Source organism: Haliotis rufescens, unplaced genomic scaffold (assembly GCF_023055435.1).
Source record: "Haliotis rufescens isolate VD_foot unplaced genomic scaffold, xgHalRufe1.0.p SCAF_22, whole genome shotgun sequence".
In the NCBI taxonomy this organism is placed as follows: domain Eukaryota; kingdom Metazoa; phylum Mollusca; class Gastropoda; order Lepetellida; family Haliotidae; genus Haliotis; species Haliotis rufescens.
In genome coordinates this window covers 1,017,208-1,044,464 of record NW_025963913.1, presented here as the reverse complement: position 1 = coordinate 1,044,464, position 27,257 = coordinate 1,017,208, and the positions used below count along the sequence as shown (strand labels likewise).

Here is a 27,257-nt window from a genome sequence, read left to right as displayed (position 1 = left end):
CAAATCTTTTCACGTTTTTAATCAATGTGCTCAAATGATTTGATGCACTTCATTAGTTAAGGCCGTTTTTATGACAATATATAAAATAGCTATGGGATAAATCGCAAAGAACAAGGTAGAACAAAGTGTGGTTTATTTCACGGTGAAACATTGTTCTATCATGACGTCATTTCTGGAGATTCAAATATGAGCTCGCAATTTGACGAGGTCGTGAATTATTTTTGAGAGGGAAGTGTCTTGTAAGTTGTTCCCCATAGATGAAGCTGGGCAACGCAGATAAACGCGATTGCTGAACGATCGCATCCAGAAGCGGGACTCCGGAGAGATATGACAATTGGTATTAGGAGAAAAGGTACAGATAATCGATGCGAGGATTGTGAGAATATGTGTGAAATACTAAACTTAACCCCATCTGTTTGTAAAATGGACTTGTCCGACTTTTCCGAGGTCAGATTCTATTCAGGGAGTCATCATTTTAAAGATCTGGCTAAATATTCTTAAAGCTTGAACATTTTACCTACATCCTTAAAGAGGCTGTACATAATGTTGATGTCTATTAATAGAACTAAACGACTTGTGGTCATTGTTTATCGTACAATACAACACTCGAGCAAGAATAAACCACTCAGGGTTGCAGCCCTCACGTTTATTCACCCTGCAGTGTTTTTTATTGTACAATAAACAACTCTCACTCATCGTTTATTTCATAAATAGATCTTGATTATCGATCAGATCGTCCTGAGTGGGCGCTGCCATTTTGTTTGAAGCAAATGCAAGTGATGTGAGAGGTGGAATCTGATTGGTCAATAGGATGGACATAGATGGGGCATAACTCATCATGGCCACTGGTGGCGCTAGGATCAAGCCACAGAATTCCAACGTAGTTCGTTAAAGGTGGAAACCATATGTAGAACATATGTCATCATGGTTATACATCATGTTTGTTGCTGTAGCCATATGTAGAACATATGTTATAATGGTTATATATCACATATGTTGCTGTAGCCATATGTAGAACATATGTTATCATAGATACACATCACATATGTTGCTGTAGCCATATGTAGAACATAAGTTATCATGGTTACACATCACATATGTTGCTGTAGCCATATGTAGAACATAAGTTAACATGGTTACACATCACATATGTTGCTGTAGCCATATGTAGAACATAAGTTAACATGGATACACATCACATATGTTGCTGTAGCCATATGTAGAACATAAGTTATCATGGTTACACATCACATATGTTACTGAGCCATATGTAGAACATAAGTTAACATGGATACACATCACATATGTTGCTGTAGCCATATGTAGAACATAAGTTATCATGGTTACACATCACATATGTTACTGAGCCATATGTAGAACATAAGTTATCATGGTTACACATCACATATGTTGCTGTAGCCATATGTAGAACATAAGTTATCATGGTTATACATCAGATATGATGCTGTAGCCATATGTAGAACATATGTTATCATGGTTATACGTCACATATGTTGCTGTAGCCATATGTAGAACATAAGTTATCATGGTTATACATCACATATGTTGCTGTAGCCATATGTAGAACATAAGTTAACATGGATACACATCACATATGTTACTGAGCCATATGTAGAACATAAGTTATCATGGTTATACATCACATATGTTGCTGTAGCCATATGTAGAACATAAGTTAACATGGTTACACATCACATATGTTGCTGTAGCCATATGTAGAACATAAGTTATCATGGTTACACATCACATATGTTACTGAGCCATATGTAGAACATAAGTTATCATGGTTACACATCACATATGTTGCTGTAGCCATATGTAGAACATAAGTTATCATGGTTACACATCACATATGTTACTGAGCCATATGTAGAACATAAGTTATCATGGTTACACATCACATATGTTACTGAGCCATATGTAGAACATATGTTATCATGGTTACACATCATATATGTTGCTGTAGCCATATGTAGAACATATGTTATCATGGTTATACATCAGATATGATGCTGTAGCCATATGTAGAACATATGTTATCATGGTTATACGTCACATATGTTGCTGTAGCCATATGTAGAACATAAGTTATCATGGTTATATATCACAAATGTTGCTGTAGCCATAAGTAGAACATAAGTTATCATGGTTACACATCACAAATGTTGCTCTAGCCATATGTAGAACAGGTGATCAAGATCTGGACAATGTCACCATGAGGGATAATTTCTTCAATCGAAGCACCCATAAAATATGACTTGATGACCAGAAACACATACAGCTGATAGCAGCAGGGCGGAAAGTTTACCATTTAGGACACTGCCAACTTGACATAAAGCATGGGGCATAACTCATCATGGCCACTGGTGGCGCTAGGATCAAGCCACAAAATTCCAGCGTAGTTCGACAAAGGTGGAAACCATATGTAGAACATATGTTGCTGTAGCCATATGTAGAACATAAGTTATCATGGTTATACATCACAAATGTTGCTGTAGCCATATGTAGAACATAAGTTATCATGGTTATACATCACAAATGTTGCTGTAGCCATATGTAGAACATAAGTTATCATGGTTATACATCACATATGTTGCTGTAGCCATATGTAGAACATATGTTGCTGTAGCCATATGTAGAACATAAGTTATCATGGTTCTACATCAGATATGATGCTGTAGCCATATGTAGAACATATGTTATCATGGTTCTACATCAGATATGTAGCTGTAGCCATATGTAGAACATATGTTATCATGGTTATACATCACATATGTAGCTGTAGCCATATGTAGAACAGGTGATCAAGATCTGGACAATGTCACCATGAGGGATAATTTCCTCAATTGAAGCACCCATAAAATATGACTTGATGACCAGAAACAAAGGCAGTTGCTAGAAGCAGGGCGGAAAGTTTACCAGTTGGGACACTGCCAACTTGACATAAAGCATGGCCAGTGGAAAGGGATTCTACTGTTGCTCATGGAAAACTCACTGTCCAAAAACTCAATGTTCACCCCAACTTTTCTTAGGTATATTTAGCATTATATTGTCTTGCTGTTTAATGCTGCACTCAGCAATATTCCAGCTATATGATGAAGGTCTGTAAATAATCAAGTCTGGACCAGAAAATTCAGACATTGACTTCATGAGCATTGATCTACACCATTAGGATACGATGACAAGCATCAATGAGCCTGTTCATTCGATCCCGTTAATCGGCTCCTGTGACATTCTATCGATCTTCATGGAGGGAGACAAGCATGGGTTGGAGGAGACCAATTCTATCCCGAATCTTTACGGGGGGAGACAAGAATGGGTTGCTGAAGACCAATTCTAACCCGGATCTTCATGCCTGGAGACAAACATGGGTTGTTGAAGACCAATTCTAACCAAGATCTTCATGCAAGGAGACACTAAGCATGGGTTGCTGAAGACCAATTCTAACCCGGATCTTCATGCCTGGAGACAAACATGGGTTGTTGAAGACCAATTCTAACCAAGATCTTCATGCAAGGAGACACTAAGCATGGGTTGCTGAAGACCAGTTCCAACCTGGACCTTCATGGGGTGAGACAAGAACGGATTCCTGAAGACCAATTCTAACCCAGATCTTCAACGCTTTTGTATTGCTTAATTACTTTACATAAGCTATTGTGGACTAAGTTTTATACTCACTGCTTGTGCCGAACAAACTGCAAGTCAGGGGATCCCTCTACAACACAAACACAGTCATGAGACCAGGTGACACAATATATACTATATTTTCAAAAAAATGCCCTTTCATTTTGCCAAGATTGTAGAGTTTTCAAGATCTGGAGCCAGGGTTACAATGCACACACAGAAAAAACATGATGCTTTCATCTATTTCATGTACAAGATAGTGATCATCACTAAGATAATAAGGCGACTATAATTGTCGTAACAGGCGACTCTACTTGTTGTAAGAGTATCCCAATTGCATGGATCGATGCTCATGATATTAATCACTGGATTGTCTGGTCCAGACTTGATTATTTACAGACCACCGCCATATAGCTGGAATATTGCTGAGTGCGGCGTTAAACAACAAACCAAACCAAACCAAAACACTCAGATAATATCATGTACAGTTCAACACCGCTGTGTCGAACTTTGATGTGTTGAACTTATGGTTGTCTCGAAGTAGGAAGTGTAGTAGTAGTAGCAGTGTGTAAATAATCGAGTCTGGACCAATCCCCGTATTGGCATCATGAGCATCGATGTATGCAATTGGGACGTGATGACATACATCAACCAAGTCAGTTAGCCTGACAACCCGATCCTGTTATCTCGCCTCTTATGACAAACATTGGTTGCTGAAGACCAAATAAAACTCGGATCGTCACGGGTCAATATATATATATATATATATATATATATATATATATATATATATATATATATATATTTATAACACTAACATAACATTATACAACACAAAGATAATATGTATATCACGAAGACAATTTCATGTACATAACACTTCGATAATTAGAGGTGTAACGATATGGTGGAGTCGCAATACGATGGGTACCCAGACACTAGGAGTCTTGATACGATTTGTATCTCCACCCACCCCCCATACAGTACTTTTACTTCACAAGTTGATGTTCTTTATTTTTAGTAGGTGAATCTCAGCCCTGAATTATTTGTTATTAAAATTCAGATCAAAGATGGGATATTGTGGGGCTGAGACATACTGGCTGCCAGCAACTGTGAATGTTATGCTTTTTATAGCCAAGCATGAAATATTGGAGAATCTGTGTAAGCTGGTTTTACACCACTATCGACAATATGTATATAACACTAAGACAATATGTTTATAACACTAAGATAATATATATTTAACACTATGATAATATGAATATAACACTAAGATAATTTGCATATAACTCTATGATAATGTGTACATAACAATAAGATATGTGTAATATGTATATAGTACTAAGATAATATGCATATAACACTAAGATAATATCTATATAACACTATGATAATATGTATATCATGTATATAGCACAAAGATAATATGTATATAACACTAAGATAATATGTATATAATTCTATGATAACATATGTACATAATAAAATAATATGTGTAATATGTATATAACAATAAGATGATAGGTATACATGTATAAACACTAAGATAACATGTTTATAATACTAAAATGATATGCATATACTAAGATAACATGTACATGATGTATATAATACTAAAATTATATGCATATATACTAAGATAACAGACATGTAACACTAAGATAATATCATGTATTTTATACTAGATATGTATATATCTATACATAACAAGATAATAGAAAAAAAATTATCATCATGACAGTTCCTCAATTCAAGGTTAGCTTCAAATGTTTCCTGTGAAAAGCAAAAGTTTTGAAACCATTATATCACCTATAATGACATAGTTAACATACAGTCTTACTGAAGCTATTCTATAATGTCAACTGTGCTGTAAACTTCAGAAAAAGGTTTGTCTTGAAAATTGTAAGCTCTGTGGGCAATGTGTAGCAACAACTGTTAGGTTTCCTTTGACACAGAGATAAAGGGAGTCGCTGTTACACATGGACAAACATGAAACACATGGGTCTCATTGAGATAAGAGGAGATGCTCTATACAAATAGACTGTCAGTGTGTGTGAGTCACATGGGTCTCTTTCAGATAAGAGGAGACGCTGTATACAAATGGGCCGTCAGTCTGTGTGAGACACATGGGTCTCTTTGAGATAAGAGGAGACGCTGTATACAAATGGGCTGTCAGTCTGTGTGAGACACATGGGTCTCTTCAGCTTTCAGATAAGAGGAGACGCTGTATACAAATGGACTGTCAGTCTGTGTGAGACACATGGGTCTCTTCAGTTTTCAGATAAGAGGAGATGCTGTATACAAATGGACTGTCAGTCTGTGTGAGACACATGGGTCTCTTCAGCTTTCAGATAAGAGGAGACACTGTATACAAATGGACTGTCAGTCTGTGTGAGACACATGGGTCTCTTTGAGATAAGAGGAGACGCTGTATACAAATGGACTGTCAGTCTGTGTGAGACACATGGGTCTCTTTCAGATAAGAGGAGACGCTGTATACAAATGGACTGTCAGTCTGTGTGAGACACATGGGTCTCTTTCAGATAAGAGGAGACGCTGTATACAAATGGACTGTCAGCTTGTGTGAGACACATGGGTCTCTTTCAGATAAGAGGAGACGCTGTATACAAATGGACTGTCAGTCTGTGTGAGACACATGGGTCTCTTTCAGATAAGAGGAGACGCTGTATACAAATGGACTGTCAGTCTGTGTGAGACACATGGGTCTCTTTGAGATAAGAGGAGACGCTGTATACAAATGGACTGTCAGTCTGTGTGAGACACATGGGTCTCTTCAGCTTTCAGATAAGAGGAGACACTGTATACAAATGGACTGTCAGTCTGTGTGAGACACATGGGTCTCTTCAGCTTTCAGATAAGAGGAGACGCTGTATACAAATGGACTGTCAGTCTGTGTGAGACACACGGGTCTCTTCAGCTTTCAGATAAGAGGAGACGCTGTATACAAATGGACTCAGCCTGTGTGAGACACATGGGTCTCTTCAGCTTTCAGATAAGAGGAGATGCTGTATACAAATGGACTGTCAGTCTGTGTGAGACACATGGGTCTCTTTGAGATAAGAGGAGACACTGTATACAAATGGACTGTCAGTCTGTGTGAGACACATGGGTCTCTTTCAGATAAGAGGAGACGCTGTATACAAATGGACTGTCAGTCTGTGTGAGACACATGGGTCTCTTTCAGATAAGAGGAGACGCTGTATACAAATGGACTGTCAGTCTGTGTGAGACACATGGGTCTCTTCAGCTTTCAGATAAGAGGAGACGCTGTATACAAATGGACTGTCAGTCTGTGTGAGACACATGGGTCTCTTTCAGATAAGAGGAGACGCTGTATACAAATGGACTGTCAGCTTGTGTGAGACACACGGGTCTCTTCAGCTTTCAGATAAGAGGAGACGCTGTATACAAATGGACTCAGTCTGTGTGAGACACATGGGTCTCTTCAGCTTTCAGATAAGAGGAGACACTGTATACAAATGGACTGTCAGTCTGTGTGAGACACATTGGTCTCTTCAGCTTTCAGATAAGAGGAGACGCTGTATACAAATGGACTGTCAGTCTGTGTGAGACACATGGGTCTCTTTGAGATAAGAGGAGACGCTGTATACAAATGGACTGTCAGTCTGTGTGAGACACATGGGTCTCTTCAGCTTTCAGATAAGAGGAGACACTGTATACAAATGGACTGTCAGTCTGTGTGAGACACATGGGTCTCTTCAGCTTTCAGATAAGAGGAGACGCTGTATACAAATGGACTGTCAGTCTGTGTGAGACACACGGGTCTCTTCAGCTTTCAGATAAGAGGAGACGCTGTATACAAATGGACTGTCAGTCTGTGTGAGACACATGGGTCTCTTTCAGATAAGAGGAGATGCTGTATACAAATGGACTGTCAGTCTGTGTGAGACACATGGGTCTCTTTCAGATAAGAGGAGATGCTGTATACAAATGGACTGTTAGTCTGTGTGAGACACATGGGTCTCTTCAGCTTTCAGATAAGAGGAGACGCTGTATACAAATGGACTGTCAGTCTGTGTGAGACACATGGGTCTCTTCAGCATTCAGATAAGAGGAGACGCTGTATACAAATGGACTGTCAGTCTGTGTGAGACACATGGGTCTCTTCAGCTTTCAGATAAGAGGAGACGCTGTATACAAATGGGCTGTCAGTCTGTGTGAGACACACGGGTCTCTTCAGCTTTCAGATAAGAGGAGACGCTGTATACAAATCTAAACTGAGGGAAATAATCAGTCATTATGAGACAAATGCGAACATGATACTGTTTAATGATTGCCCACATTGATTGTCTGCCCACATTTGTTGAGTTGATTATTACATCAATATCCTGACACGAAACGTTCATTACAACCAATCCCTGAATCAATACACATGGACCAGACTGAAGCTGTTGTGCTGCTGTCAGATTTCATAATGTTATAAAAACTACCACACAATTCTCTGTCTCAACCTCACGACTTGCATGAGAGTAGGATTAACACATTAACACATTCCAGCTGATATTGGTTTAAAAAGGAAATTGATACAAATATTTGTTTCAAAATTCATTAAGACGTAACTTATAATAAAGTCACTCTTTCAGCTTTCAAACAGCCATATGAATTCTCCATCTCAACTTATGACTTGCATGAGAATAGAATTAACACATATACACATTCCAGCTGATATTGATTAAAAAAGATAATAGATACAAATATTTGTTTCAAAATTCATTAAGACATAAATAAGTAACTCTTTCAGCTTACAAACAAACAAAGTATTTAAAGAGTGAGGTGGAAATTAAGTATTATCAGCCGTTAAGTAAGAGTGAGGTGGAAACTGGGTATTATTATCTGTGGAGTAAGAGTGAAGTGGAAATTGTGCATTATTATCGGAGAAGTAAGAGTGAAGTGGAAATTGTGCATTATTATCGGAGAAGTAAGAGTGAGGTGGAAATTGTGCATTATTATCGGTGAAGTAAGAGTGAGGTGGAAATTGTGCATTATCATCTGTGAAGTGAGAGTTAGGTGGAAATTGTGCATTATCATCCATGAAGTGAGAGTGAGGTGGAAATTTGGTATTATCATCCGAGAAATAAGAAAAGTATGTCATAAACATGATAAAACACTTTTTTACTGCATAAAGTTCTCAGTGTTGTGTGAACAGTCCGTCCAGTGAAAGCAACAGGAGACTGGATGATGAGCTCAATTTATGAACACAGTTCTTTTATAAGTCTCTGAACCAAAATACCGAGAAAGTCATGAGAGAAAAAGTGAGCACAATAATTACCATTTTTAAAAACTATAACTGCTGACCCGAATAACTTGTGTATTACAGAATAAAAAAATGAATTTCTGGAATCTCAGTATAAGATGACTTTGCAATCAAAAATCGCTACTTTGCAGAAGGAATCACTTCTGCAATGATTTACATGGCAATGCAGTTGGGATGAGTATCGCCTGGTATCTTGCGATACAATTCGTATCATGATACGGACTGACGATACTACTGGTATCACAACACACCACATCAGATAGGAAGAAATGATAAAACCTCTTTCTTCACACATTAATATATTGTTATCTCAAAAAGTTTAACAAAGAAATTGACAAGAACAAATCAGTTATAAAGAAGGGATGGTTATTGAATGTAACAGTTGAGTCAGCGCATCTTCAGCTACCATGTCCTTGTGTTCTGCTATGCTTACAGGTGGCGCAATGCTACTTCTGCTATTAAGGGAGGTAACTCTATTAGTTCCTGTTCTATTTATAGTGTATTTCGTTCTCACAAACTGATGACTCAAGAATCGTGTGTACCTAAGTATTGATGATATCGTAGGTATCAGTGAATCGTTACAGACCTACAATGCAGTGTTAACAGTAATGGGCAGTAACTCCCTCCACATCAGGGTTCCTTGAGAATTTGCCTTGTCATGTAAGAATCTTTTTATTTATTTTTCTTTCCCTACCTTACTGATTTGTTTTAGGGGGAATTTGTAAACCAATATTAAAAAAATACCTAAACCATGCATGGCAAAAACCGCCCCAGGGCAACCAAATCAGGTAATTTATGACAAATCAATTTAATCCTAAAAAAATCAGAAAGAAAATTTAATTGTGCAGCATCAATGTTTGCAATAATAGAATCATCTCTTAATCGTCTCTTAACTTTGTTACATTTCAATAGGTCTTAAGCAGCCCATGCTTGCTGTAAAAAGCGACTATGCTTGTCTTAAGAGGCGACTAACAGGATCGGGTGGTCAGACTCGCTGACTTGGTTGATGGATGTCATCTTATCCTACATTGATGCTCATGATATCAATCACTGGATTGTCTGTTCCAGACTTGGTTATGTACAGACCGCTGTCATAAAGCTGGAATATTGCTGAGTGCGGTGTTAAACAACAAACAAAAAACATTTCGAACCTTGTATCATGTATACATAAAGGCTTTGGTTGAGACAGCAATCAGCAATCAGCAGACATAAAATACTGTATGTGTAACGAGTGGACTGACTGCTCAGTCACTAGGGCTGCAATGGTTCGGTTCGGTGCACCGAAAACCGGTACTTGTCGTCTCGATTCGATCTTCGATCTACAATGTCCAGGTTCATTCCAATTTTTGTAATAAATTAAAATTAACAATAACCTACCTCTTTGACGAAAAAAATTAAAAGACTTGCGTTCATATCGACGAAGTGAAAATGTCCCAAAATGCAATTGTTTGAAACTTTTGACGACTGTCACTTGAAAACGAAAATAGATTAGAGTGACCTCCCTTTGAAAGCATGGCAGATGACGTGCTGTCACCAGCCCCAAATCATCTAAAATCTAAGGTTTGGGCTCATTTCGGGTTTAGGCAACAGTCGAAAGATGCTGCAACTTGTAAAGTTTGTTACATGGACATTACGTACAAGGCCGGAAACACGACTAATCTTTCAAACCATTTGAAAAGAAAGCATGGACTCGATGTCAATGCGAAGACGATTGTATATTATTAGACTAATGAATCGAATCGAAAATAATCAAATCGAATGGAAATAATCGAGCATCAAACCGAATCGAAGTATTGGTGAACCGTTGCAGCCCTATCAGTCACAGTCAACTCCTGGTCATAATGGAAGCTCATAACAGGGCAATAAACATGTGCTACATTCACGTTCATAGGTAAAGCATGGGTTGGTTACAGCTGTGACCAAACAGTCATACACAACATGGTATGTATCATCCATTCAAAGTCTATAGTTCCATGGTCCCACAGTGTCAGAGAGTCGTAACAATACTATTACAGCTGTAATTACACATACAACTTAACTGCATATCAGGTTACACACTGTTAAAAAGGCTAGTCTAAGCTTCACTGGTTGAGGTGATTAGAATGTTTAACTTGAGCAGGAATACTGTCAGCATTGTAAGGGGACACTTCACACAATGGCTTCGGAGTCTAACATGTTTTCCGCAGGGATTTTGATAATGTTCAAAATGAAAAGGAACTTGCAATTTACAAACACATAACCGTCAGTTGTATGCTCAAGGGATTTACAGACAACACACAAACTTCAGTTACATGCTCAAGGATTTTACAGACAATACATAACCTTCAGTTATACGCTCAAGGATTTTACAGACAACACATAACCTTCAGTTACATGCTCAAGGATTTTACAGACAACACACAACCTTCAGTTACATGTTCAAGGATTTTACAGACAACACATAACCTTCAGTTACATGCTCAAGGATTTTACAGACAACTCATGACCTTCAGTTACATGTTCAAGGATTTTACAGACAACACATAACCTTCAGTTACATGCTCAAGGATTTTACAGACAACACATAACCTTCAGGTACATGTTCAAGGATTTTACAGACAACACATAACCTTCAGTTACATATTCAAGGATTTTACAGACAATACATAACCTTCAGTTACATGTTCAAGGATTTTACAGACAATACATAACATTCAGTTACATGTTCAAGGATTTTACAGACAACACATAACCTTCCGTTACATGTTCAAGGATTGTACAGACAATACATAACCTTCAGTTACATGTTCAAGGATTTTACAGACAACACATAACCTTCCGTTACATGTTCAAGGATTGTACAGACAATACATAACCTTCAGTTACATATTCAAGGATTTTACAGACAATACATAACATTCAGTTACATGTTCAAGGATTTTACAGACAACACATAACCTTCCGTTACATGTTCAAGGATTGTACAGACAATACATAACCTTCAGTTACATATTCAAGGATTTTACAGACAATACATAACCTTCAGTTACATGTTCAAGGATTTTACAGACAACACATAACCTTCAGTTACATGCTCACTGAGCTAACTTTGGATAATTAAAACATTACAATACTAACTAAAGTTTGAGTGACATATTGAATGTTAATCTGTTAATCTAATTTAAAATTCAAAATCCTCAAAACCATTCCTTAAAATTCAATAAACAATATCCATTTAGACACCTCTCACAACAAACCTAAGTTATTGGGACATATTCTACATACAAACCCCACGGATGTGGCTTTAATTTAGTGACATACGTTGTGTGTAATGTATTTTTCTTATTTAGAACAAAGACATCCCTGATAATGGTTATTAAGGAAAACAAATATGTTACTGAAATATACCCTCCGGAAGTTCAGGATAAGAATAGATCCCCATCGTCCCACTGTTGATCACAAGAAGTCCCTGGCCTAGACGAAGGAGTCAGGCATCATTCACGAAGTGAACTGCAGCCAGTGTCCAACCCAGACCGCGCGATTGGACCCTGTGCAGCTCGTGAGAGTCGTTTGATTATTTAGCTGGAACATAGCTGATGGCACCTAAAGAAATATTCACTCTCTCACTTAAGTATACTGAAACATTGTGCTAAGGCATGTGATTTGTAACCTACTACTGACCTGTGAGATTTTGAGCATTTTTGAGAGCCAGTGAGTGAGTGAGTAGGGTTTTACGCCGCTTTTAGCAATATTCCAGCAATGTCACGGCGGAGGACACCAGAAATGGGCTTCACACATTGTACCCATGTCTCGAACCCAGGTCTTCGGCGTGACGAGCGAATGCTTTAACCACTAGGCCCCTTTGAGAGCCAGACTGAAGAATATTTTGCAAAACACAAATGTTATGGTATCAAATTTACAATTTACACAACATTTATATCTTGTTTTTATTTTCAAATATATACTTTAATTATGATTCGAGAAAATAATTGTCAATGTGTTCAATAGAATGAATGCTTATTCAATTGTTTTTCTTAATTTCTATTATATAACCATTATGTCAACTAATACATTTCTTGTAAGGCCACAGTATTTGATAATTTGTTTGTATTATCGTATCCTTATCATGCTAATTCAGGTGCCAACCTTAACTTTATTTTCAACAAAGAGCACACAAGAAAATGCATATCAAACACTGAAAACTTTGCAGAAGTTTTACAATATAATAATACTCAAAAGAAGTTACCAATACTATTAAAAAGAAGTTAACTATACTACTCAAAGAGGTAAAAGAACACCCAATTCTTTCATATTACTTTAGTTAATCTCTCATGGTATGAAAGATAAACTATATTGATATGAAAGAATCAGGTGTTCTTTAACTTCTTTTGAGTAGTATAGTTGGAGGATCAGTTGGGTTTCTTTTAAACACATCAAATCTATCTACACCATTTTGAAATTAAGTATAATCCGAACCATAAAATTATTTCTAATGCCTAAAGAGAAATACAGTTGGTGTCTACATGTTGAAGGTTTTATCAACAAGCAAATAAAAATCATTATAAACTAAACATGGATACAGCATGGTCAACTGTGTCACAGACTTATCTTATCTGAAAACAAGGAATACAATTAAAATGAACAAAATGTTTTGTCTGGCCAAGTTTGAGGACAATGTTGACATCTGCTGCCCTCCTGGGGAAAGCATTGGGATGAGGATGTTAAATAGTGCTTTTCCTGATTAACATTTTCAACATCAGTTTTAAAATGACAATGTTGACATCTGCTGCCCCTCCTGGGGAAAGCATTGGGAGGAGGATGTAAAAAAGTTTTTTTCCTCATTAACCTTTTCAACATCATTTTTAATATTTTCTGAGGTTTGGTCGAAAGCATGTGGTCTCCTTGGGATCAATACTCTATAAACACTGTGCACAAAAGGGGGAAAAGAGTTAGGTTAGGGATGTAAATATGAAGGTGAAGTTTTTCCTCTTAAACATTTTTTCAGCTTTATATCTAGGTCACATTTTCAACAACACGTGGTATGTGCTACTCAATGGAAGATAAGAATTACAAACCTTTGATCAACAGAGATCAAGGGTACTATAACATCTCGTCTGCTCATGAAGATCTAATCAAGCAATAGACTATTTTATAGGGGTTACTATTGGTCTGGAAATCACTATTGCGATAACTCTTGATATTGAAAGAAACTATTATGGTAACTATTGATATTGCAAGCAACTATTCTGATAAATATCGATAGTTTCAGTGTATCATTATTTATGGATTTTAGAGTTGAATTAAACCTTAGAACTAAAGTTTTCTTTGAATGTGATAACCATAACAAAAAATAAAAAGTAAAGTTCGAGATATGACTGATTTTTTTTCCTTTACCCTAATAAATTAAGAAAAAGAAACTTCCACATTCCCATGTATAAATTACTACCACTCATGATCAATTACTACCACTCATGATCAAAAGCAAAAAAAATTTGAACAGCATTGCATGTATTTTATTGAAACTGTAAAACTATGGTAAATACAATCAAAACTATCGATATTCCAAACTGAAATCGATAATATTGATTATGATTAAACTGATTTAACAATCGATTTATTGATAACCAGTAGCAGTATATCGATATTTCGATTTATCGTGACACCCCTACAATTTTAATTGGCATCCAATCAGCTTGTCATAACTGTTTAATTCTCTTAATCCTCACTGTACATCTGGCTTGATTACCAGTGTGCTGCATAGCGACTGATTTACGACAACCATTGTCTGAAGAACATTTGAGTCCAAAGACTAATTAACCTGTACATGTGCATGTCTCCAAAACTTAATTGTCACTATGTATTAGGCACTAATCTCCGTTGTTAATCCTCACCAACATTTAATTGTATATTGACTGTCAGCCAACCTTGGCTACTATATCACTTCCCGTTAATTACTGTTATTTATAGTATGAAATTTATTGCCTTAACTGTTCATCCCCTGAGCTGTGTCAGTTCATCACCCCCAGAAGTCCCAAGTCCAGAGCAACATTATTGTCGGTCCATTGTTGTTCATTACTATATATGTGTTACCATTACGCTGTTAGTCAGTTGGTATTCCGAGTGTTGGTGTAGGGACGACCTCGAGCAGGATGTGCCGCTTGTAGGAAACGTCTTGAGGTTGAGCTGGAGCTCCGCTCACCTCATGTATGCCTGAGCTGGAAGGTCCGCTCATCGCTGTGTTTGTGTTGTCAGAGCAGCTATTCCGCTCATTGTGCATTTGTTGTTTATTGTTTACATGTTGTGCATAAAACGTTCCGGGCTAGTGATGTCGATTTTGTCCTTGATTCCCCGAAGAGCTAAATCAACGTCAACATCAATGTTGACAGTGCTTCATTACCTGTGTGCTATTTGTTATCCTTACTGTACATTTGGCTTGTTATCTGTTACCATTGTTGTCAAGTTGAATCTGCTGCCTATCACAACATGTCACAGAGCTCCAGATAAGCTTTTGGTGTTGTGGGTATTTTACCCATGCATTTTAAAATCATTGGGTATCAGTAGTTCTATCTGGGTATTCAAATTTCTGTTACCCACTAGTTTTTACACATGTGGGTATTTAAGTTAAATATTAAAAACACTATTCATCTAGTCCCTGCAAACTGGTGTCATGTGGGTTCGAGAGCTTTATAGGACTCAAAAATACCACGATACTTCCACAAGAAAGTGTGATGTCAAATGATCATGATGTAACTGTCATCGTGGAGTTTGGCAAGGTTGACGGAATGCCCATTTATCATTTCAAAATAAGTTGCTGATTTGCTAATCGAATACGCAGGGTTTCTTCACAATATTTTGATGATACGCACAAGTTTTACTTTTGTAGCGTATCTGTAATGTTCGTTGCGTATTTGATACGCTTGGATTTTATTTTACGGCGTATTTCTCCATTTCTGATGCGTATTTTACGCACATACGCAGCTTATCTGGAGCTCTGATGTCATGCATATAAACCTCTCATCACTTGGTTGTTGTCACACCAGCTTAATAACGGTGTAAGAATCTACATCGAAACGCTATATGCAATAAACCAGTTGTTATCCATAAAGTTGTATGTTTTCTTTTTATTTTGTAGATACATATTTTTAAGTACCGGTAAGATTTCTGGGACTAAATGACCATCTATTGACACCTGCATGAAACAACTGAAACACACAACTGAAGAGATTTTTTGAGAAACAAACAGTCACAACATCCTAAATTAAACACTTTGTAGTATTTTTTACATTAGAATGTCACCAACAGAGCTCCAGATAACTCTTTGAGCAATTGAGTTTTTAATCTAGGTTTTCTATTTTAATTGGGTTATTACATTTTTTATTGGGTAACCAATATTTTATTCACTCATCTAGTCATTCCTCTATTTGGCTTTTCCCACAATAAGTGAATTTTAATATTTTAAAAAAATGAAATAATGTTTTACATGTATATATTTAGTGTTCTAAATATATATGCATGACTCGGAAAGTAAATTAGCTCGTAATTGTGTACACATGCTGAAAAAGCTTCATTGGGTATTTACACGAGCTGTTTTTATACATTTGAGTTTTTAATTTAATGCATGCGTTTCTGTACTCAAGTGAATTGAAAGAAATTGGGTTGTGAATATTGTGGGTTTATTTTACGCAAATAGACTGCCTATCTGTAGCTCTGCACCAAGATACGTGACATGTAGCAAATTTGTTTGTATAGCTGCAGCTGGGATATTGTTTGCTTTACTTGTTCGAGGAATGTATTCCATGCATGTGGATATTGACGGATACATTCCTTGACCAAGCAAAATGTCCAATACGATATCTACAACTTTTCATCAGTTGTGATTACAAAACTTTCATAATTTTTTCATTTGCTGGAGCACTCAACAGAATCATATAAGGTCATATATACAAGTTGTCCAAGTTCCTTTAAGTAATCTTGGTGAATTTCATCTATACAAAACAGACATCACCATGTCATAGCTTTCACACACCTTTTCATATATAAACATGTAAATGCATGATATAATTAGCAGTGACTTAAGGTGAAATCACTAGTTTGTGTTACAAGACAAAATGGTGTAAACCCTGCAAATATGCCTTAAGGCTCGACCTGTGAAGATCCAAGGTAGAATAGATCTTCAGCAACCCATGCTTGCCGTAACAGGCGACTATGTTTGTCGTAGGAGGCGACAAACGGGATCGGGTGGTCAGGCTCGCTAATTTGGCTGACGCATGTCATCGATCCCAATTGCGTGGATCGATGCTCATGATATTAATCATTGGATTATCTGGTCCAGGCTCGATTGTTTACAGACGCCGTCATATAGCTGGAATATTGCTGAGTGGGGCGTTAAACAACAAACCAACAACCAACAGCCTACAGGCTAGCAACCAGTTATCCCTGATGACCAATTATCTCCAATTACCCTTTATAGCGCGAATGTGATCGGATCTCGTTTTACTTTTGCTCGTTTTCATTAGAAGAGATGATGAACAAAACAGACTCTTTTGATGATTCTAAAAAACAGCATAATCACCTTGCTCCAATACAACTTTAGAAAAGACACCCGGGCGGTGTCACATGACTACTTCACGCAAATATACAAATCAAACAATATGATGATGCACTCTCAGATCTGTCATCACTTTCTATCTGTCTGTCATTTCTTCCCCAAAATACCATTCTGAAACCTATTTGAGCTATATTTCCAAAACTGCATAGCCGGTGTATATCGCCTAATCCATAGTACATAGTGTTAAGGATAAGCATGTGTAGATCGAAATTCTTGAATATTGTTTTTTGTCAGTTTGCAGACGACAGATTGATAATAGCATTTGTTATAAATTTTGATGAATAAAAAAATTAGTGTAATACCTGAGATTCTAAAAAATTTAATTTGTTTAACTGAAGCAGTGCACGTAATCATGTGGCATGTGCAGTTAAGACAATGGCGACAACTGGTACAGTAAGTCTCATTAAAATCAGATCTTAGTTCTCGTCACCACTAAACAAAGATCTGAGGACATCCCATTGTGAGTCATGTCAGAACGACCTTTCATCTGACCAATCAGAGCATCGCTTATCAGATCATGAAAATGACAGTTGGAATGCAATTGTTTTACCATGCAACCTCGAAAAAAAACACACAGTGTATTCTGAACGACATTTATGGGCTGTATGTCTGTATTCATACAATCTAGACCATCTGTTAGCCATTCCAGAATGTTCTTTTGTTCCGTTTTTAATTGTGTAATCGAGTATGTGTCAAAATATGTTTCAAAGCGTAGTCTCGTGAAACTCGTGCTGTAAAGCTTGATTAAGCTGCCTTCTGATTGGCTATTGTCTTCTTGTTAGTCGTTCCTTTGGTCGGTCAAAGTTCGCGAAAGGTCAGTCTGACCTGACCCGTAATGGAATGTCCTCAAATCTTTGTTTAGCGGTAGCGAGAACTAAGATCTGATTTTAATGAGTTTGCTATCGTAGCGTTATACCAGAAATAAACTGAATCTTATTCCATGGACAGAAATAAGCTCATTTGCTCATAGTTTCACAAAAATTAAAGTTATTGGTATAGTGTACACGGAATATGTAAGAAATAAAGTGATAAAAATGGCAATAAATTGTTGGTGACCAGTACATGTTGTACTTAATTCCAAGACAAAGTTTATTTCTTTTCAGTTTATCTATGTTCCCAAATTACTTCCTTCTTGCTCACAAGGCTTTGCATGAAAAATAACATAAACAAAAGTTGTCATGCTGTATCATGGGTATAGATAGCACCCATTCTGTGCACTAAAATACACGAAAAAACAGTCAGTAAACAGTAATTAAGTAACCAAGTTACAATTGACATCACCATACAAAAGAAACCAAAAAGACATTCCATCCTAAAGGCTTGACCCTACTGTTCCCACTATCAGATAAACTGTGCACAAACTTCAAGTGTGCTTTCACAGGAATTTGTAGCTGTACACAAACATGCAGATGTTTTTGCCTTCGACCAGAAGGGTATCTGTGCGAAATTAAAATGTAAGCAAACATGTTGCAGTACATTTTATTATTAAACACTTAATATAACGCTTGTCAAACACAGACCAAACACAAGCAGACCCAAGCAATATATATCTAAAACAGAGATAACACAAATATGCCCACCCACTTACTGGAATTTTTTTATTATAACCTGAAGTTGAGAAAAGTGATATTTTCAATGCAGTGAACATAAAGCTTGACATTTCACTACAGTGAACATAACACTTGATGTTTTACTGCAGTGAAAATAAGCGTATAGTTGACAAAGTCATCTATATCCCCCACCCATTTTAACACGTTATGGTCCCAAACCAGGTAACTGACCCAACATTTCTCTTAGCCCATGTCAAAATAGCTGCAATGGAAATTCTATAATAAACATTTCTAAAACTCCTTAATATCAAATGGCACTAGTTCAGTATGCGCTTTATATATAGACATGCAATGTTTGGCAAGGAAATATTGAACAGTTTATTTGTTATACTCCTTAAGTAAACCAATCCTATATTAAAACTTAAATCCAACTTGTTGTCATGGAAACATAAACAATAAAAATTTCTAAAAGTGCTATATATCAAAAGGCACCAGTTCAGTATGTGCCTGGTAGACATTGCAAAGTTTTGTAAGAAAGTATTTAACAGTTTTTTAGTTATGCTCCAGAAACGAACACCACCCTTATAGAACCTAAGTCCAACTTGTTGCAATGGAAACATAAAAAATAAAAATTTATAAAATTCCTTAATAGCTATAGACACCAGTTCAGTATGTGCCTAGTAGACATGCAAAGTTTTGTAAGAAAGTATTTAATGCTTTTTGAGTTACGCTCCGGAAACGAACAGCACCCTTATAGAACCTAAGTCCAACTTGTTGCCATGGAAACGTCAAAAATAAAAATTTAAAAAAATTCCTAAATAGAAAAAGGCACCAGTTCAGCATGAGTCTGATAGACATGCAAAGTTTCGTAGGGAAATATTTAACGGTTTATGAGTTATGCTCCGGAAACGATTTTGGGACGCAAGCACAACGGAACCCATTTCTATTGGGGTGGGGGATAATAACACTTTAACGGAACTCTTGTCATACAAGAGTGACCTCCCCTCAAATTGTCTCCCTTTACGTTGTCCAGCCCATCCACAAACTGTTGACATCCTATTTAAGTAGGTGCCACATTGACGAGGCAAAATAATGACAGTTGGCCACTTATGGAGTTAATATCACTTCTTGCCATTTGTTATTCTCTCGAAAATGTTTTTTTATAAACTGTAAATTTTTCAATTAACTTGCCAATCGAGACTGTTCGTTTCGCAAAGCGCCATTTTTGTTACTTGACCAGCGTTTATTCTTTTGCTTCCAACAGAAGACTCCCAATTTTGAAGTCCATTTTTTTTAAAGTGGATTTTGTATTCAATCATATCTAAATGTCTGACAAAGGATTTTTTGTGAACCTTTATATTTTTGGATACTTTTGTTTATATTGTTTAAGATTTTGCAAACACAAAACTACTTTGTAAGATGCAAACACAAGGGGTGATGAACTGTCCCTGTGTGTTAGGTAGGAAGAATTTACATTTCAAGATTTTAGATTTTTAATGAAATAACTTAATTTACCTGTAGACACCTACACAAAAAGTATATAATAACTAGGATATTCCATATGTCTTGTGAAATATTATGTTTCTCTCATCTTGTGATATATGAAAATATCTGTGAAAATATCTCCTTTTCCCCCTTCACAAGATGAGAGAAACATATTATTTCACTCAACACATGAAATATCCCCTATGTATTAAAGTGAATAAGTTATAACAAATGACTAAAAGAAGAACACACCAGATGTATAGGACATTTTTTTTCATTTTATTTTTGTAACAATTTATAACAGTAAGCACTCACTTCATATGGTAACTATGTAGTTGCTACGTCACTGCTTTTAGGATACACCGGTCAATAAATAGCATGTTTATTTGAGCAGTTATGAATTCATGTGGTTTAATTACAAGTTCAAATACTACTTTCTGATATATATATATTTGATAACACACAAAATGATACCACCTTTCCGAGAGTATCAATCTCCAAATGTGAAATGTATATGCTAGAAATATGTAATTTAACCAACCTACCGCTGTATGTGTGACACTGTGTCATTTGTAAGGAATGTTACACTGTTTGTAAGCATCATTCAGGATATGGGGTAGTTATTGCAGCAGCTCTGTATTTCAAATATGTGATAAGATAGATAGCTACCAAAGCACACTACTCATCTCTCGAAAATGAATCACCGCCACCCCCACAGTATCACGTTTGACACACAACCCCCCCCCCCCCCCTCCCCCAATGCAACTGTTGCGCAACGTCTTGGTGTATGGTGTTGTTTGTGTGGTACTGACAGCCATTAGAATCAGCGCTCGAGTTATTTAAACGATCCTTGAACAAAATATCAAACTCAAAACAAACTGGGCTGTTCACTGTTACTGACAACCCACTCGTGACCTCACATGTTTACTCAGAACACAGCCCTGATGCAGTGGTTTTCACGAGTACCGTGGCCAACGGACCATTTACATCATAAGCTACACTATATATACTGTTAAGTTTACGTACCTCTTCCACTCCCCATATATCCAGAGGTTCTGGTGGACCTGTTCTTGAACAGTTACCAGTCAAGTCAATCATCTGTGTTGATACTACGGGTAGGAAAAACACACAAATAGACCAGAGACTGCCACTGACAGCCATGCCGCCTCTCTAAGTCTAACTCTAGACAAGTTCCATCCCAGCGAGTGGATTTTGCAGTTCCGCGAATTCGGACGCTTATATTGAACCCAACTCCACTTATCGCCCTTGCATTACTGCGTCGTACACTATCTAGGCCGCGTGTTTATCAGTGAAATCGCTTCCTTGTCGGTATATGTATAATTACAGGCAGCCAATTGCAGTCGCTCGGTCTTAGATAATGTAATTTTAGTTATAGGACTCGATGTAAATCTAGCACGCAGTACGTTGTTCAAATGTTTTTCACATGAACTCGCATGAGCTGATACTGGGCGTGGTATTCAAGTTCAGTCAATTGTTGATAAATCAGGTCAGTGGACGTAACTTACACAGATAAAAATTCTAAATGCGAGCTGGAGACGACGAAACTATATATTCATGAACTTGCAAGGTAGTTCCATGATATGAGAAATTATTATTATTTTTTGTTTGTTTGTTTGTTGTTTAACGTCGCTCTCAGCAATATTCTAGCTACCGGTATATGGCGGCGGTCTAATTGAGTCTGGACCAGACGATCCAGTGATTGACAACATGCGCATCGATCCACGCTGTTGGGACACGATGACATGCATCAACCATGTCAGCGAGCCAGACCACCCCATCCCGTTAGTCGCCTCTTACGACAAGCATAGTCGCGTTTTAGGGCAAGCATATATGTTGCTGAGGACCAATTCTACCCCGGATCGGCTTGGGTCCCAAACTGAAGTGCAAAGATTAACGAAGACATTATTTCCATATACCTAATTTGTTAAATCAGTAAATGACTACAAGTCAATGAGTAATTAACAATTATATTGAAACAGGGTGTTAGGTTCACAATGAGTAAGTGAGTTGGGTTTAACGCCGCTTTTAACAGTATTCCAGTTATATCACGGCGTGTCAGCTTAATGTGGGAGGAAAGCCCGAAGTCATGCAGGTCTCAGACGTTTACCACTTCGGTGAAACCCACGAGCACGGGTATGGTGCTGACAAACCTAGAAACATAATCGGGGCGAACCGGGATTCGAACCCACAATCATAGGTTTCTGGCGTGGAGGTTCACAATGAAACCAGGCAATATACAATGGTTGAAATACGTGGCTGTAGCACACCAAGTTACATGCCCTACAGCATATGCCAGTGTACTCACGAGTGCCCAGCATTTTACCACTGTCAAATGTCTTGAATGGGGCGAGGTCACATGGGGCGGGCCCAGTCGTCTAAGGCGCTGCAATTCGCTGTGCAGTTGTGTCCCTTGGCCACGCCAGAAACCTATGAATGTGGGTTCGAATTCCGGTTCGTCCCGATTATTTTTCGAGGTTAACGTCTGAGACCTGCATCACTTTCCTCCCACATTAAGCTGACACACCGTGATATAACTCGAATAATTTAATTTCATAGCTAAAACACACAATCCAATATTAATCAGCTGTAGCACTTAAACATCATCGACTCTCATTTCTTACTTAATTTATCGTTATTGTTCAGCTTCAAGATTCAAGATTCAAAATTCTTTATTTCAGTATTGAAGGCCTCGGGGCCCAGAGTACAATACATTTATATCTAATTTATTTGTGGATCTTACACAATTAACATACAAGTATTCCATGATATGTGACGTACATAAATATGTTTGTTTGGGGTTTTTTTGTGTGTGTTTTTAAAAAAAATTGAAACATACATTTCTCCTCAGACACAAAGCAAGACCTTTGATTGTTGACTGTGTTGTAGAGGACATTAGTTCTATTAATTTCTGACGAGAAGGATGTTTATGGTAATATTGTGGGATGAATGTATTTCTACTTTGCTAATAATATGAACAGAAAAGTACAAAGTGGTACTCGTCCTCAGCAACTAATTCATCACAGAAAAGCAGCAGCTGATCAACATTTGTTTTCGCATTATTTTAACTATAACGCAGTTTTTTGTATTTTCAAACTAAGAGAAAGAGTGCGGAGCTTAGCTAATACACAGATCAAGTCTTTATCAAGTCTGTTCAGCTTCATATATTATTGTGAAATATAAGATTGCTACACGATAAATCGCAACGAAGAACGAAGCGTGGTTTATTTCACGATAAACATTTTTCTGTCATGACGTCATTTCTAGGGATTCGATTGGTTGGTTGGTTTGCTGTTTAACGCCGCACTCAGCAATATTACAGCTATATGACGGCGGTCAAGCCAGTGATTAATATCATGATCATCGATCCACGTAATTGAGATCGATGACATGCATCAACCAAATCAGCGAGCCTGACCACCCGATCCCATTAGTCGCCTTTTACGACAAGCATAGTCACCTTTTACGGCAAGCATGGGTTGCTGAAGACCTATTCTACCCCGGAATCTTCACGGGTCTCGAGAGATTCGAACATGCGCTCGCAACTTGACGACGTCGTATTTATTGGACGACGTTATTTTTGAGAGGGGAGCGTCTAGTGAGTTGTTCCTCATAGATGTACATGGGCAACGCAGATAAACGCGATAGCTGAACGATCGCATCCAGAAGCGGGACTCCGGAGAGATGTGACAATCGGTATTTGGAGAAATGGTACAGGTATCGACGTGAGGATTGTAATAATATGCAGGAAATACCCACCTGTGCATAAAATGGACTTGTCCGACATTGCAGAGGTTGGATTCTCTCGAGGGAGTCATAATTACTTAAATACGAGAAAAGATTGTTTAAAGCTTGTACATTTTATCATCATCCTTAAATAGGCTGTACATGATGTTGATATCTCATATATGAAATAAAAAACTCCCACTCGTCGTTTATTTTATTATATTAAGTTAAACATGATGATAATTGTTAATGTGGTTATTTTCATTTGTTTAACAACATGGCGGTCACACCGTTGTCAATCTCAGATAAAACAGAGGCCACTTCGTCTGAGGCTGTGAGAACTGGGCAGACTTCCTGTCGGCATACACTCGCTTGCCATCTCTATAGTAACGGAATGTACGCGGTAGTGAACGGAGTTACAAAGTTTACGTGTACACTTAACCCAACTTCAAAACAGGTACTTAAACATTTTCGTAAGGACCTACTCGATCACATTATCGAGATATTGGTAACTTTTCGAAATCAGGACAAATGGCCCGCTTATAAAGAATGTCTGGAGCATGCACAAAGTACACGGATCTTCGATATATAGGTGACTATTTGTATCTCGAATTCGAGATAAATGGTCTTATATATATACGATAAGTTCAGTGAGTTTAAGCACATTAAGAGCGAAACACTTTTTTAGTCTCAAGTTATTAGAAAATAAACCTGTTTAAAATGGCATATACATCGAGTTTTTGTGTTGTTCGAGAAAAGCGAGTAAATTGCCCTTATACACAATTGTGCTGATGAGGAGTCCGCTCGAATCACAGAATTGCATCATCCTAAAGGGTGTCTCAGACTGGTTGAGTTAGATTTGTTTGTTTGTTTGTTGTTTAACGCCGCACTCAGCAATATTCCAGCTATATGACGGCGGTCTGTAGATAATCGAGTCTGGACTAGACAATCCAATGATTGGCATCATGAGCATCGATCCAGGCAATTGTGATACGATGACACGCATCAACCAAGTCAGCGAGCCTGACCACCCGATCCCGTTAGTCGTCTCTTACAACGAGATAGAGTTGGAGACAGGATTCCTTGTAAATGATGTTTATATGTAGTCTCGCTTGCGCCGTGTCTAAATCGTCAGTCTCGTCCCCATGGGGAGTGTGGAGTTACAGTCACGAGAGCTGAATAACACCGAGAGATGGGGGTCCACTCAGCGCAGGAAGTGACCCCCGCGACGGCTATCTGTATCAGGGAACCACTTGTATGTTAAGTGTGTGTCATGTTAGTGGTTCGAGGTCTCAAGTTGAAGGTCAGACTACGTACGTTCTGTTGTACTGGAGTATTCAGAAATACCATAAACGCAATTATTGTTGCAACCCAATATTTAATTGTTAATCAGCTTTGTATGTTACAAATGTAACGTTGTAGGGCGGTGTGTGTCCTCTGTTGTGTGATGCGTTCCTTGTAAATAGACTTGAAAGGGATCGCATGGTTTATACATGACAAGGTAAGGGCAGGATGGTGTGTGTGTTTAGTCTCGTGGTCTTCACGCCTTTAACCTTGATACACATGCAACTATTTCATTTTATTTTTACCATGGCGTTAAATAGCACAAGGATCGAATATATTTGTACCCATAAAAAATCCCAGAATACCATATCCAAGTTGTTTCTGAAAGTAGTCTCTGAATGAAAACATTTTAAGATTTTAAGGTTTCCTTTTTGTTAAATTGTCATTTAATATATTATACAAACGAGCCTCGAGAATGTCTTCATTTTCAGGAACTGAATGAGTGCGTTTGGTTTTACGCCGCATTTAGCAATATTCCTGCAATATCACGGCGGAGGACACCACGCTTTAACCACGAGGCTACCCGACCGCTCCTTCGGGAACTGAAGACATCTAGACTTGCTAAAGCGTTGTTGACTAGCTTGAGAATATGTAAGTTGTTTCTGGGTCTCTACATTGGAGATTGACCCCAGCAAGTCATAGGTCGAACAAGATACCGATGTACATGTGTAGTTTCAGTACTGTTGCTGGCGCCCTCCATAGAGAGAGTTGGATATGATAGATCCAGATTGCCCATGTGCTCTTGTATAAGCATTGTGTACCCTTAACCCATTATACGGCGTTAAATCATTTTTATGTGGCAAGACGTATTTCAATTTGACCTACCTCCCGACCAGTGTTAAATTAACCCGCTGGTCAAATCGTTGAATATAACAATGTGTGAGGCCGATTCTGATACGGCTGAATATTGATAAGGGGTACATAAATCCTCACTCACTCTATCAAACGTTTGACAAGACCGTGAGTATTTATACGAAAGTGTCGCCTCGATCTGTATGGATTCAATCTTGCATGTGACATATATGTATTTACTATGGGGTAAATACGGTAACGAATGTGATTTGAAGAAGGCTGTGCACGTGAAAGCGGTGGCGTCACGTGCTTAAGGTGCAGAGGAGAGGGCAAGAAACACCACTCGAGGCCTTCGCGTCACACAGGCGAGCTGTTGTCTTCTTTGTTTGTTAAAAATATACACATAAAGGTAATCAGATTTTTAGTGTAATGCTTGTCTGTGTTGGACGGCCTGTTATTGCAGTGTTGCCGAATGGCAGGTAAAACCGTATGGGAAAAATTGCCGCAGGGCATTGAGTGCTGTTTAGCACGGAGAAGGGTGTTGCTTTCTTTCAGTGAGTGATCCCACAGAGAGGTGATTCAGGAGTCCGGACATGGATTTGTAAACACAAGAAGACCCACCGTCCAGATAAGTTATCTTTATATTTTCAAAAAATTAATTTCGCAGTAATTTATAAAGTGTTCAAGCGCGATATTACAAGGATATTGCAGTATTTCGTAACGGTTTTATGTGCCAAAAATATTAAAATGTACGTTTTTGTTACAGAAAGAATACCTTAGAGAATATGGAGTGTCGGTGTTTGGAATGGAATAT

General features: G+C 37.8%; 1 protein-coding gene across 2 annotated transcripts in view; it reads right to left on the bottom strand.

Annotated features, from left to right (window-relative positions):
• Window positions 1-21,854, bottom strand: part of LOC124116603 — a 53,966-nt gene extending 32,112 nt beyond the window's left edge. For both annotated transcript variants that reach the window (XM_048401405.1, XM_048401406.1), the window contains exons 1-2: window positions 21,590-21,854; window positions 3,700-3,736 (exon numbers count right to left, since the gene is read on the bottom strand). In XM_048401405.1, coding sequence (XP_048257362.1) covers window positions 3,700-3,736; window positions 21,590-21,724 — 172 coding nt within the window. In that variant the 5' untranslated portion in view covers window positions 21,725-21,854. The remainder of the gene's footprint in view (window positions 1-3,699; window positions 3,737-21,589) is intronic.
• Window positions 21,855-27,257: the final 5,403 nt, after the last annotated feature.